At 36.2% G+C, this 15,586-nt stretch overlaps 1 protein-coding gene across 36 annotated transcripts in view; it reads left to right on the top strand.

The window, feature by feature from the left end:
- The window catches only part of NRXN1 (neurexin 1), a 1,144,745-nt gene that overhangs the window by 1,086,867 nt on the left and 42,292 nt on the right, over window positions 1-15,586 (top strand). Inside the window, exon 1 of one of the 36 annotated variants that reach the window (XM_037745715.1) lies at window positions 1,941-2,172. The exons of 34 other annotated variants lie outside the window; for them this stretch is intronic. In XM_037745715.1, the coding sequence (XP_037601643.1) occupies window positions 2,140-2,172 (33 nt within the window). In that variant the 5' untranslated portion in view covers window positions 1,941-2,139. Of the gene's footprint in view, window positions 1-1,940; window positions 2,173-15,586 lie in introns of those variants that run through there. One more of the 36 variants, XM_017548557.1, reaches the window with a different exon arrangement.

Consider the following 15,586-nt stretch of genomic DNA (forward strand, 5'->3'; position numbering starts at 1 on the left):
AAAAAAAAAAAACCTAAGTTGGGCGTGGTGGCACTTGCCTGTAATCCCAACTACTCGGGAGGTTGAGGTGGAAGAATTGCATGTACCTGGGAGGCAGAGATTGCAGTAAGCCTAGATTCCACCACTGCACTCTATCCTGAGTAACAGAGCAAGACTCCCTCTCAAAAATAAATAAATAAATAAATTTCCTCTGCATATACAACCATTTGTGTGTGTATGCATGCATGTGTTGTGTAAGTATAGCCTAAACACAATTTAAATTTTATGCCTTTTTCATTCAAATGTATCTGAGAAATCTCTTCATATAAAAACATATGATTTAACACATTGTATTTTACAGATGAAGAGTATTTCTCCTGTAAGGCTGTATCATAGTTTATCTAATCAGTTTACTAGCAGCGATTAAGGTGGTTTCTAGTTTGGGGCTAAATGTAAAGGGCTGAATAGGTGTAGTGTTGATATTTTATTATTATTTTCTTTTTGATGACAGGTGCTCTGAACCATAATTTTTTGTAAGAATAAAGTTTGTTGAATTATATTATTATCAAATAGTCTGGATAGAAAAACACATGACAATATCTATTTATAAAATCTTGAAAAATGCTTTATTATTTCCTGGTAGTCGATACTAAATGAAAGAAAGGAAGAAATTTGCAAAAAATCCTGACAGGGTTCAATCTTCCAAGAATGTGTATAGTTTAAAAAATAGTTCCCAAGACAAACTGAGCTTTGGAATTTCAGCATTCTACAACTCAGTTGCAGTTTATTTATGAGGCACATCTATCAATGTTTATTTTCATTCACTTTTTTTCTAAATAGTGTTGCCTGACTGCAAAAGGTGTTAGAATTAGTTCTTTCAAATGCATGAATATAATTAAACTTTGGCAATGAAAAGCAATAAAGATAAGTGTTAGGGTGGCTAGGATACCTTTTCTCCTAGAAATTTTATTCCTGAAGATTGTTCTATCTCCATGATACTGTCATTTAAAACACACTGGTCTCATCGCTTACAGCCTACCCGGTCAGACTGTATATATAATCATTCCAGTTACATTAGAGAAATGTGTTAACACATCTGTTATTACAGTATGATCACTGGAAGCAGATGTATTTGGGGATATACTTCCATATTGGATTCCAGATGTGTAGTCATTGCTTACCAAATAATTATTGTAAATTTCAGAGAAATGGCAGCAAATAAGTACATATTTTCATCGTTGGATAATACATTTGTTCTTCAGGCTTTGGGAAACAGGTTGTGCATCTTTTTGTGCTTGTTTTTATTTTTAGTGATTGATGAAATGGCATATTTATTGGGACTTAAATTGTCTTTAAAGAGGAACACTTGTAATTAGCAAAAAAAAAAAAAGAAAAGAAACATAAGAATGTATTTCCTAATGTTGCATAATTGTCTTTACAAACTCATCCCATAAAAATACTCATTATGAACATGGCATTCAAAAAATGTCACTCATTAACTTACAAATAAAATTATAATTACAATTATAAGGCTTCGAGGAGATTCTGCTAGGAGGGTTGCATGCTAATTGAGCAGTTTAAGGCTTCTAATTTAATATTAGGCAAAAAGATGATAATTATCTCAAGAAAAGCATATTAACAGTTTAAGGACTGAGGTTTTTTGTTTAAGTTTCCTTTCTGCTTAGCAATCACATTGGATTAGAATGTAATATAGAGAAAATGTTCATGCATGAAAATAAGCTTTCAGTTGGGTCAGGGGGTTAGAGGGAGGTCTGTTTCCCTATGTGGTCTCGGTAGGAGAGCAAATTCAAAAGCCACGACTGCTAAGACTTTTTGAGTGGTGCGCGGGCTGGGCTGTGTACCAACAGCCTCCTCAACTGCAGACGGAACTGCAGCATCCCTTCCTGCAGTAGCGCGTCAGCCATTGGCTCCTCGGTGACACGTGACTGATAGAGCCTTTTCTGTGTCTTTTCTCGCCCATCTGTGTGCAGGGCACTGATAGGCCGGGCTGATGCGCAGGCAATTTATCATCTTGATCTCCCACTGAGTCAGGGAGCTCTCCTGTCACCAGTATTGATTTCAGAGGATGGACTAAATTTCCTAGGATTTCCATTAAGAATTAAGAAAAAAGCTCTAAGCACGCAGGGTAGCCAGACAGACATGGATATGAGATGGCACTGTGAAAACTCGCAGGTAGCTTCTTCTGTCACAGCCGCTGCTGAGCACAGCTTAGATCTGCAGCATGCAGGGTTTAAGATACCAGAAGCCTAAAAACAATAATAATGAAAATAAGAATAAACTCATTTGGATAAACTAATTTTAAGATTTATGTTAAAATATTTCTTCTTGAAGATTGCATGTCAAATTTATGCACGCTGTATGTGAAATGTAGAAAGGTTGTTTTAAATTTTAAAATGTCCTTAAACCCTGAGCATGGTTGCTTCTAGTTTTGTCTGCTGCTTTTTGTGAGCTTCAGGGGTTTATCAGCATGCTTGTGGCAAAAACAACCAAAACGTGTGTGTGCGTGTTTGTGTGTGTGCATATATATATGTATTAACTTAGTTCAAGTAAAAGCATGAATAAAAAGCTGCTTTCAATACTTGCCAGACTGCCTTATTATTGTTAATGACTTAGTGAAAATTTTGCTTAAATATGCTTAGATTCTGACCATGCATGCTTTTGTGGCAGAGTGGGATTTTCATGAGCATTTGTAAAGATGGAATGTCTGAATTAAATGCATGTTTGGTGAAACAGAAAATGTATTAGTGATCAATGATTAAACCTGATTAATGTAAATATTTTATGATAAGATGTAACATTTACTTACTTACACTAATTAATTCTGCTTACTGAAAAAAAAATGCATGTCTGAACTAATGAGAGTTTTTATATTTCTGAAATTATTAATTTCAATTATGTCAGCAATGGTAAGATTTTAATTTTCTAAAATGCCTCCCAGATGAAATAATTAAGAACATTTTTAAGAGCTTATATCCTAGAAGAGGATTCTAAAGTGCTGTTTGTGTATGTGAGAGACCATGTGCATGTTCGTGTGTGTGTGTGTGTGTGTGTGTGTGTGTGTGTATGTGTGTGAATTCCTTGGGGAATTGTTTGATACCCTGCTAGCAAGTCCTCATTCTTGAGAAAAGCAAAAAATGCTTTGGCATTCAAACATTCCCTAGGCCTGTGGGGAATTAGAGCTAGCAGAAGCAAGAGTGTAGCCAGATGGGACTGGCACGCCCCGAGTGAGTGGAGACAATAGGTGGGGGTGGAGCAGATGGAGGACAGAAGGGATTGCATACCAGAAAAAGGGTAGGAGGGTGCCCGTGGGGAAGAGTGTGCTTAATAGTGAAGGAAGCCTTGCCTCTCTTCTCAAGGGAACTTCTGATTGCATCTTCATCTAATTAGAAGACAGAATGTCATGTCTGTGGTGACAACTATTTTCATTAAATTAGGGAAGAAATTCCTTGAATAGAAGTTGCTTTACCAGATTATAAATGGTGTGTTGTCTATGTGTGGTGTTTGTCACATTTTTCTCTTTGCCATGTTCAGGAAAAGGAGAAGCAAAATTAACATTAGGCTATTGTATTATTTCAGTTAGTAGCATCTAAATATAAATATGGCAATTTCTACTGAACTTATTTACCAGACTTTGGATGATTCAAACATCTATAGGGTTTACCAAATTTTTCCCTAAATAAGTTTTCAATTCCGAAAATGCTTAGAGCCCGTGCTAGCTAATCTATTATTTTACTTCTGCCTTTTTAATAGATGGTCATTTACAGAATAACTTTTGAATATTTTATTTAAGTATTTGTTGATTTTATCATGCGGTGTGGAGCTTGACCAATACCCAGTTAAAATTCTGAAATGAAATTAATCTTTCAGCAACCTCCATTAAGCCCTCTCTCACCCCCAACTCCCAGAGATATGGGCACAGCTTTTGCCCAGAAAAATCAAAGGACTGAAGGAGGATGAAAATCAATTTACTTCTGAATCCTCTGATTTTAATGACTCTTAACAAAATTCTAGTTGAACCCACATAAAATTTTCAATCCTAAGTGCAAATGAATCTGACCAAAATCATGCTGCCAAAATATACCAAGAAAACACAAATTTAAAATGTTTAAATGCACATGTTTTGGGTTGCCCATAGCTCACTTGTCAGCTATTTAGTGGATCTTATATTAATATATGTAGAGAATTTCCATTCTCCAAAGAAAGTTTCCATGCTTAAAGTTCTTTTATCTTTTGGACCTTGGCTTGACAAGGAATGATGACTTAGACAAGAAGGAAAAAAAAATTACTTTTGGTACCTTAAATTCAGAATTTATATACTCAGATCATTATACTACTTTTCCCAAAGTTGAAGAACAAAGCCAACCTGTTTCTTCCGTCATTTTCCTTCATATTCTCTCCTTAGATATTAATGGAAAAAAACTCAGTAAGCAGCAAAATGCTTCTCACTAGGCAAATTCCCTATAACATTTTTAGAAAGGGGGTCTCCAGACAGACCAATATTTATATTATGGAGGGTAGACTGCTGTTCATTAGGCAAAATTACCCAGTAGTAAATAATAAATATTTTCATTGACTTTGCACAATCAAGGTTGCCCAGTAGGCTAAAAGACACATTCTCCTTATGAGCAGCATGGAATGAAACTAGAATAGCCCTGAACTGTTATCAAATGTCTGGCCACAGTTGCATTTGGCTCAACTGCCAAGCAAACTTCTCAACAAGACATTAACTAGGGATATGCTTACATATTTACAAAATAATTAGTGAGGTAGCATTGCATATTAAAGATGTTCTGGGTAGTTATGATGAAGTCTTACTGTCTGTGTCACTTCCATATGCTTCTTTAATTTATGAAATGTGCTCATATCAGAGCATCTGGGTGCATTTATAAAGTACAAGGGCAATCAATTAACTATATGATGGATGCAGTAGGCAGAATGCTAATTGATAGGAAAAGCCCTCTTAGCTGACACTTTTTAGTTTTCAAATGGGAAAAAAGCATGTAGCCAAGTACTTTAGGCCTTTGTCTATATTAAGTTTAAATATTTCAAGAGCTCAGCTTATACTCTGCCCATTTAGAAAATGACATTTAAATGAGATTTCACCCTATCTAAATTAGTGCTCTTAATTCTAGTATTATGAGCACTACCAAAATCCACAGGTGAACAGCCTTAATGAATATTTAATTATACTTAGATCAAGTAGTGCCTTTTATTGTTTAGTCTCCTCTTTCACCTTCCATTTCTCCTGCTCTCAGTGTTTTATTCCTCTGCTGCTCCACCTGTGGTTTATGGACTCAAACACCAACAGATAGAAAAAGATAGCTTTCCATTTGTTACAGAACTTGAGATTATAGAGTAGGTAGGGAATTTCCAGTATACAGAATAATTGTAGAGAGTCACAGACAGTTACACATTCATGGATATCTCTAGGGTTTTTTAGCAAATTAAAGACAGTATGAGTTCAAACTGTGTAATAACTATTAGCAGAAATATATGAGAGATATTTTATATTTTTGCATCATCAACTGTATATTATCACTACTCATTTCCATTTGCGCCTCAAATTTTCACCTTTATTTTAATTCATTTGATTAGCCATTAGTAACTGCCTCAGAATTATTTCCCAAAAATCAACGATACATTTTTTTATTTCAATGTTATGCTATATTTTTTGATCTGTGGGCTAACCCACAATTCATTTTCTTGGGAATAAAAAAATTCAAATACTTGTCCTATTTTCCCATAACTATAATGTAAAGCCTTTTGTTGTAAAGTCTCCTTTACTTTAAGTATTCATTACTTTGAAGACAAAAACTATATATCATGGTGGGAATGACTTGAATATTATTTGGGGGAGCCAAAATAAGTCAGTTCCCAAAAGAAATTAGTTCTGAAGTCTCTATGCTCTCACTTTGTTTCCCCTGCTTTTTTATTAACGTGTAATGAGTCTCATAGGATTCCACCATCTTGGCTCTAAGCCTATTTCAGATTTTTGATGAAAAACATGATGACGTAAGTTCACAGCCTAAATTTAATAGTCAAGTCATGGGTAAAGTGAAGGTTTAATAGCATGGGGAAATGCATTATCTGGCTAACTTAACATCATTCAAGTTGAAAATTCTACAGGTGTAAATCAGTCTGTGGCCATAGCACCCCGAATGCGCCCAATCTCATCTGATCTCAGAAGCTAAACAGGGTTGGTCCTGGTTAGTAATTACGTGGGAGAGTGTATCAAAGACAAAATTCTTTTCTAATCAATCATCCAATTAAATGAATTTATTTATAATGAAAAAAATACTTTATATGCAAATATATAGATTACGTATATAAAATAAAATGTATTTATAATAAGGTATAATTAGATATATAAAACTAAGGCTGCCATTTTGACTTCAAAACCATTTTATTGTCAGATCAAAAATTTTACATAGAATTTTGATTTTTTTAAAGTGCTTTATTTTGAAGTTGCATATGTATAGCCTTGGGAGTCAATTCTCAATTTTCCACGTATGAACTGTCTACATAATGGATTATCTTGCATGATTAGATGTACTTTCTGGACCACTTACCCTCCACTGGCTTAAAAATTGTTGTTTTAATTACATACCATGGCTCCCTCCATTAGCACAGCTAGATTTGAGTGGATCATCCACCCTTTAGGTTTGTAGTGGGACCACAACATGTGTATAAAATGTGTGTCTATATAAAATACAGTTAAATATGTAGCTATTAAATAATAGGCTTAAAAGTACACATAGCAAGCCAAAAATTTGGCAGGGAATAGCTACTCTTGGATTTGCCAAGAAGTTTCTTAGCCTTTAGGAATTGTACTGTCTCTTTCCAGAGTGTTGAAAATCAAATATATAAGCAATTACTAAGCACCCTTGTCAGAGCTTTTGTACATCGTTAGTTAAGATCTGTTAAAATATCTATTGGATGACTGCATCTATGCCAGTACTCTGCTATATGTCATGGGTTATGCAAAGAAAAATGATACACTTGCTGCCTTAAAAGTGCAGTTGAGGAATCACGACAAATACGTATAAAACTAGAAGAGCACTGAAGCCCTATTTTTCCCTATAGCATTACTTAATAGATATTTGCTTATTGTCTTGTCAATATATTTGGTCATTGTCTTCTATATATTTCAAGGCAGCTAGGAGAATGGAGACTTCATTGCGGTTCAAGGAGATACATGAATGTTGTTCTGCCATGTTTCCTGTGTTTGTGTAAGCAGCACTTGTTATGCAGTCACAAAATAAAAGGTAACACAAAATCAGATCAAATCAGGTGGACTACACATATCTTAGTGTCAATACCCGCCTCTCACATGGCATTACGGACACCAAGGGTACTAGAATATCAAGAAGAGGACCCAAGTAGCTTGTCTCAAAATCAGTCAAAGGGATTGTTTCCTGTCGTTCTACATGTTCTCAGGACAACATATTGATTTCTTAAAAGCCAGTTTTCATGCTTTATGAAAAATAAAAGTAATGCAAAATGGATGCAACTTTTTGCTTAAAAGTCATCTGTATATTTAGTGTGTATTCATTCTCTTTATTCATTAAAATGAGCCATTGTTGCTGTTTTCCTTTAGGAAAAATAAATTGTACACTTTGGTATAACTGCCTAACTGTCTCAGACCCTTATGATATAACCAAGTGTTCTTATAAATTGCTCTGGCAAGAATTCTTTGTTTGCCTGATTCTACTTCCTTCTCTAGCTCTTAATTTTCTTTTCTTTTTGGTAGGATGGAGTGAGTGGGTAAGCGTGGAGGGGTATGGGTATAAGCGAGGATTTGGCCTTAGGTGCAACAATTTTGAATAAGTGATAATAATTATGTAAACCATCTAGTCCTGTTACAGGAATGCTTATTAATACTATTATTTTCTCAGTAAGTAGCTTAAAATATGGTGAATAATTATGGGATATTTTGTGAACCATTCATTAAAACTGACTGGAATGATACCTAGGTATAAAACATTAAACTGAGTAGCTCTTGATTGCTTTACAAAATCTCAAGCTAGAGAAAAGTAAGCTTAGGTCACTGTTTAAAGGAATCCACTGCAACAAGTGTTTTCTAGATTGCTGACTTTCTAGTTTTCCACATAGCCAGTAAGATTTCAGTTGCAAGAGATGGTGTCATTTTAAACAGAAGGCTATTCCTGCAATAACAAAATAAATACTGACTTCAGCCTATTTCACTCTATTTAGCAAATCCCTAAATGATGCATCAACTCTTTGCAGTACTTTAGGAAGAGATATGAAGGTTTAAATTGATGAGATTAAGTAGAAAACTGTATGCTTAGTTTATTTGAAACTCGAAAATGGAAGGCCATTTTCAAAGACATGCCATTCAAACAAGGATAATACATGCTTTAGGTCTCTAAACATAACAAAAGTGGGGGAGGGATTTGTAGATTGCTTGTTTTGGTTGTGGTTGTATTTATTTTTCTTTGTTGAATGTATCTGCATCATTTTTTTTTTAAAGAGAACGTATTTATAACTACCACAGTTTTGTCATCTTATATGTAATATATAGGAGTTAATCAGATCAGCATGCTTTTTTATTTTGAAAATAAATATTTCAATTCAGAATAATTTGATATTCTAAAAATGTTGTAAAGATATTTTAGAGAGTTCCCTTTTTGTTCATCTGTCCCTAATGTGAATATGTTATATAACCCATTGTACATTTGTCGATACTAAGAAATTAACATTCAGTTAATTTTAATCACTTTTTAAGGTGAATCACTTTTGAAAGTGATTTATTTTTATAATTCTTGTATCATAGATGCTACTGAGTGTGATTGCGAAATGTCCCAAAATTTCTTACTCCCGCCAATTGCCTGAGAGAATCCTCTTCTCTGGGATCCTCAGATTTTCACTCAAATATTCAATCAAATATTTTAGGAGTAAAAACAATTAACAGGAAAGCAGTTCTTTGTTTGTGCCTGTTTTTTCTTTCTACCCTTTTAAATGCTAGATTTTTTCTGGAGTTAGTCAGAATCTCCTTTTCTCTTTTGGTTTCCTTGAGAAATCTATACAATCCCCAATGCAGAATTCTCTTCTCAGCTTCAGATCTACCCTTACAACTGCTATTAGTTCACCTCAAATTCAGCATGTTCCAGTGTGAATAGATTACTCTTTGGAGCTTATCTAATTTTAGAACATTTTCTTTTAATTGATTTATGTGAAGGCATTGTACTGGAGAAAGTTCTGCATCTACTGGTGAAGACTTAATGACTTAATCTTCTGATACTTGATTTCCTTGTTTGTAAGGTGAGGAGTTCACAGCTCTAATACTTTGTGACTTTGGAGTGTGAATAAATGTGTTTCCTTTAAAAAAAAGAAATTCTTTAAAGAAAATTGGTCTAATGAACAGGCTGCTTTTCATTTTGTTGAATTATCTCACCTGGATTTTGAGATGAATTAGCATCTGGGATTTTCTTATGAGATTTTCATTTTGAAAATTTTTATTTTGAAGGTAGTGCACAAAAAATTGTCATGTCTAGCATTAATTATAGAGCAAACTACTTTTCCATTTTCATAATGAAGAATACAGATGCTCATTTGGAATTCTAGAAACACAATAGGAAGAAATAACATCTCTTTGTCTTGAAAATGAGGAAAATTTTCTCAGTGTTGTAGCAAGCACACTTCAGTGAGACCAAAGGTATGGGGCCCTATACTGCTTATGACCCTTGTGTTCCCAAACTTCTACTTTTGCTAATTTTGAATGATTTAAAATCTATCTTTTATGCAACGAATGCCAAAAGAGCAAAATTATTCATTGTAAGTGAAAATATTTATTACCATATGTCAAGAAACTTTGATTCTCTCTGATATTCATAAGAACACTGTGGTGTAAAATCACACCAGCTGAATCTACTAAGTAATTGTCCATGTGAATGCTGTACCTACTCTGTGTATTTTTAGGCTTTATATCAATAAATATTTGATAGAGTGCTGCATACTCAGGACTAAAAGTCCTTCTTCCCCAAATCAGTTTCAGATTATCTTTTAAGAAATGAAGTACACTGTGGTTTCTAATGAAGTGGGAAGGAAAGTGGTGACATAAGCAATTGACAGCATAGTCTGAGAAACATTCTTATCGCTGATAAAGATTTGTGGAAAAATAAATTTCAAAAATGCCAAATGACATCCTCTGAGAACAAGGTTTTGTAAGCATTTTTTTATAAATGTGGAAGAGAAAGTCTATATTAAGAACAAAAGGTTAGTTGTGTAGGACAGATTATTTTTATGGCCATTCACAATTTGCATATAAAAGCTTAGGCTGGGCATGGTGGCTCACACCTGTAATCCCAGCACTTTGGGAGGCCATGGCAGGTGGATCACCTGAGGTCAGGAGTTCAATACCAGCCTGGCCAACATGGTGAAACCCCATCTCTACTAAAAATACAAAAAATTAGCTGGGCATGGTGGCAGGCGCCTGTAAACCCAGTTGCTTGGGAGGCTGAGGCAGGAGAATTGATTGAACCCGGGAGGCAGAGGTTGCAGTGAGCTGAGACCGCACTGTTACACTCCAGCCTGGGCGACAGAGCCAGACTCTGTCGTAAGAAACAAAACAAAACCCACATACAGCTTGCTGGTGTCTATAATAATTAGAAATCTTTTATTTTTTTCTTTTTAAGACAGAGTCTTACTCCGTCACCAGGTGCCAGGTTGGAGTGCAGTGGGGCAATCTCGGCTCACTGCAGTCTCTGCCTCTCAGCTTCTAGCAATTCTCCTGCCTCAGCCTCCCGAGTAGCTGGGACTACAGGCCCACACCACAACGCCAAGCTAATTTTTTTGTATTTTTAGTACAGACGGGGTTTCACCATCTTGGCCCGGATGGTCTCAATCTCTTGACCTTGTGATCCATCCGCCTCGGCCTCCCAAAGTGCTGGGATTACAGGCGTGAGCCACCGCGCCCAGCCAATAATTAGAAATCTTTAGCAGAAAAAGAAGGTCTTCTGAGAGACAGGTAAACATAAGTAGAATTTCGTGGCCAGGCATGGTGGCTCATGTCTATAATCCCAGCACTTTGGGAGGCTGAGACCAGTGGATCGTTTGAGCTCAGGAGTTTCAGACAGCCTGGGCAACATGGTGAAACCCTGTCTCTACCAAAAATACAAAAAATAGCCAGGCATGATGGCGTGCACCTGTGGTCTCAGCTACTCAGGGGGCTGAGGCAGGAGAATCGCTTGAACCCAGGAGACTGAGGTTGCAGTAAGCCGATATCGCACCACTGCACTCCAGTTTGGGTGACAGAGTGAGACCCCATCCCCCTAAAAATAAATAATAAAAAGAATGTTGACATTTATCATTTCAAGACTTTTGTTTATTTTTATTTTTTTCGAGATGGAGTTTCGATCTTGTTGCCCAGGCTGGACTGCAGTGGCATGATCTCTGCTCACTGCAACCTCTGCCTCCAGAGTTCAAGGGATTCTCCCACGTTGGCCTCTGGCATAACTAGCATTACAGGTGCACACCACCACGCCCGGCTGATTTTTTGTATTTTTAGTTGAGATGGGGGTTTCACCATGTCGGCCAGGCTGTTCTCGAACTCTGACCTCAGGTAATCCACCAGCCTCAGCCTCCCAAAGTGCTGTAATTATAGGTGTGAGCCACCGAAGACTCCTTAATATATGGAAGATGTAGTGATTACATTTTAAATTTTTTTAGTTTGTCGTCAGAATCTAAACAGAGACTGTTTACCTCCCACCAGAATTCAATGGATGCTCTGGAAAACCAGCAGTTTGGAATATAAATTGATATGTACAGTAGAAGGGTAGCTTTTAATATAATCCTATAATGATAGATTTGGCTTCCAGAAAATAGTTAACTTAAACACTTCATCTTTAAAGCATTCCCTGAACTTCAGGCTTCAAAGCTTTAGAAGCATGGTGCCTCTGTGGGACTAGAAAGAGGGAAGGGTGAGGTGTTGTGACGTGTGGCCTCATAACTTCTCAGCCAGCTCTTTCCATTGTCGCCACATGATGTATAGGCCTGGGTTTGTTACAGCAGCTCTGGGTCATATGACTGATTCAGCATCTGTTACATATTTTATTCTTTTATAATAATTCCTCCCACTATTTAAAATGTACTGATAGTATTAGCTCTACAAAAAGTATTAATGGGTTCTGAAAGAGATTCGTCATTTAGCTTACCATACTTAGACATTTTAATGAAAGGGACTGAGAAACTGCCTGAGCTTGTTTTACCTTGTTTTGTTTGGTGGAATATATTCAAGGACGGGGGTGGGAGGGCTCTTCTAATGGCACATTTCTGTTCTGTGTCTGGAGGTTTGGTGTTTTTGAGGAGTAAAGTCCTTTGCGTCTTTTCTTTTAAGCCCTTTTTAGAATACTGAAATCAAGACTTATTTCACATCTCATTTCATGAAAGATTCAGTCTACTTTCCTAAATGTCAAATAACTGCATCATAGATGTCCGTTGTAAAATGGACAGAGACACCCTGCTATCCCCCAAACATAAGTGGAGGAACTCTTTTCTTAGCTTTTCTCTTTCCTTCCGCTCATTCTCTTTCTTAATTATTTTGTTTGCTTTGCCTCTTTTCTTCTACTTTCTCTGTACCAGAACTCTGCTAGTGGCATCCACTGTCTTTTTGTGTCCCATTCCTGCCACTAGAAAGGTAAATTTGGAAGCCAATACATAGCAATAAAATTTCTAAGTCATTAGGCATTATTTTCAGACCTCATGAAAGTCAGGAAAATTCACTGAATTCTGTGATATTAAAACAAAGTATATTGAGCACAATTGAATTCTTAGATAAATAAGAATTCTTCAGGATATGTGGATTGAAAAATAAGATTACACATTGTAGGGGTAGCTAATTGGGCAGAAATGGCATCCTCAGGATATAAATAATGGAAATTTAATTTTTAGTGAATCCCTGATATTTCCTGTTTTGTCAGTTTTATTTGTATTTTCATTTTCTCATATATATATATATGTGTGTATATATATATATATATGTGTGTATATATATATATATATGTGTGTATATATATATATATGTGTGTGTATATATATATATATATGTGTGTATATATATATGTATATATATATGTATATATATATACACACATATATATATATATATATATAAATTTATTTAGAGACTGACTGTCACTTTGCTGTCCAGTCTGAGTGCAGTTTCACGATCATTGCTGACTGCAATGTCCATATCCTGGGCTCCAGGCTTCTCCTGCCTGAGCCTCCTGAGTAGCTGCCACTATAAGCACAAGCCACCATGCCTGGCTAGTTTTTTTTTTTNTTAGTAGAAATGAGGTCTTGCAATGTTGCCCAGGCCGATATGGAGCTCCTGAACTCAAGTGATCATTCTTCCTCGGCCTCCCAAAGTGCTGGTATTACAGGGATGAGCCACCATGCCTGGCCATTTTCTCTTTTAAATCAAGTGCCTAATTGTTTGGTGGTGAAATTTTTAGTGATTTCATATCTAAATGCTAGGATTTAATATTCAGAGGTAAATGACAAGTAGACAAAAATGGTGTTCACTAGTAATAACACATGACAATATTCTTACCTTGAGTAATGGTAAAATAGTCAATATTATAACTACATTAAAAACAAGAGTTATTTCAGGGAACAACTATAATTTTTAGCAGAAAAGTGAATTGTATGTAACCAATTAATCTTGCTCCATTGATAAAGCATCAGGCCCTATACGTTGTCATTTTATATCTGTCAAGCCATTTCATGAAATGGAAGATTACTATACTTATATATGTATTTGTTATGTATTTATGTATTTCTAACTCATCCTACTTTGAAAAAATTATAGATTCACAGAAGGTTGCAGAGGAAGATAAAAGGAGATTCCTCCGCCCTTCAACCAACCTTGTTGCCATGTTAACATTTTGCTTACCTGTAGTCCAGTATCAAAAGCAGAATGTTGACAGGGGTACAAATCATAGACCCTATTTCGATTATTCCAGTGATGCCTGCACTCATTTGTGCGTTTGTGTTTGTATCTGTGCATGTGTAACTCTATGCAGTTTTATCACATGTGTAGTTTCTTGTAACCACCACCACAATCAAGGTACTTACCCCTACCATTACCAGGGACTCCATCACTGCAAGGGGGATGTGAAAGGTCATCTACTCTAACCTACCTATATTAGGATGGGGAGTGATTTGCCCCAGGTCGATGGGTTAGAACGGGGATAGAACTCTTAGTCAATTCTTAGATTACTGTATCTTATCACACACCAGCTTCAGGCATTATAGATTACATTCTCAATTTTTACAGCAGGCACTTATTCAGCAAGTTTAAAGATAAAAGACTTGAAGCAAACAAAACTTTTACAGAGTTGACTTGATCTATTTCATTACAATTCTCAATTTAAAAAAAAAATCCAGATTTCTATTATGGGATGCAAATGGACTAAAAAAACATTAAGTCAATGGAAGCCTTAGATTAGTATTCCAAGTGTCTGTATCACAGAGATAATCCTTGTTGCTTCATCAGAACTCAGCATAATTCCCAAAAGGCGAGGAGGCAATTGGCTGATACCTATGAAGAAACTCAAAAATTTAGCTACAAATTATATAATCAATACTCTCCACCCAAAGACTTGCATACCTACTCCCTCCCCTTCGCATACCAAAAACACACCAGATTCTTTTTTCTTCTTTTAGTGATGGGGTCTCACTGTGTTGCCCAGACTGGACTCAAGTGACCCTCCTGTCTCAGCCTCCTCCAAGTGCCTGGGACTAGAGGTGTGTGCCATCACACCCAGCCACACCAGATATTTCAAGAATTATTTCTCCCTTACATTTTCCCTTCATATTTTAGTTACCATTGATAAAATGATTAGGGTCAGGTTGTGGGGAGAGAGTTGGGAACTGGGGTGCCACAGCATATAATCTGATCCACTAACCTGTTTCATATCCACTTTGGAAATATTTTTGGTGCTACTCACCTTCGGAAGTAAATCTGGCTATTAAAGAGAAGAACAGCATTTATTTGGAAAGAGTGTTGAACTGTTCTACTGTGTCAGCATCATAGAAATGAGAGATGTAAAGACCCTTTGGCTAATTTGTCCTATTTCCATAGAAGTTTCACTGAATATTTTTCAAAGGGCCTAATCTATTTTTGTTTAAAATAAATGAGAATTCAATGCAGATTCTTGTTAGGGCTTGAAACCGCTGATTGTTGTGTTTTCCGGGTTGTTTTTCTTTTTAGATACAGTTGACAGTTTGCATAGCTAATTATTGTATCCTTGTGTGTTTAATTCCAGCATTGGTGTAAGCTTTTTAGAAGGGAGGGTGAGGGGAGGAAAGTTCTGCTGTGGTCTTAAAGTACATCAACAAGATGTTACAGCAAGGAGTACCGGAGGTTGAAAGATTGACTCTGTGTGTGTGTGCATGTGTGCACTTTAGAAGATGGGTCAAAGTTAAAGCAGCAAAATGAACTTTAAATAACTGCCAGGGTTTGGTAGCTAATAATGCCTTTGTGAAGGGTTCTGCCAGGAACAAAATGCAGGAGATACTGGGGTCCCCTGTGGCCTTGTTTTATGTAGGGCATTCTGTATCATGA

This window comes from Cebus imitator, unplaced genomic scaffold (assembly GCF_001604975.1).
Source record: "Cebus imitator isolate Cc_AM_T3 unplaced genomic scaffold, Cebus_imitator-1.0 Scaffold209, whole genome shotgun sequence".
In the NCBI taxonomy this organism is placed as follows: Eukaryota; Metazoa; Chordata; class Mammalia; order Primates; family Cebidae; genus Cebus; species Cebus imitator.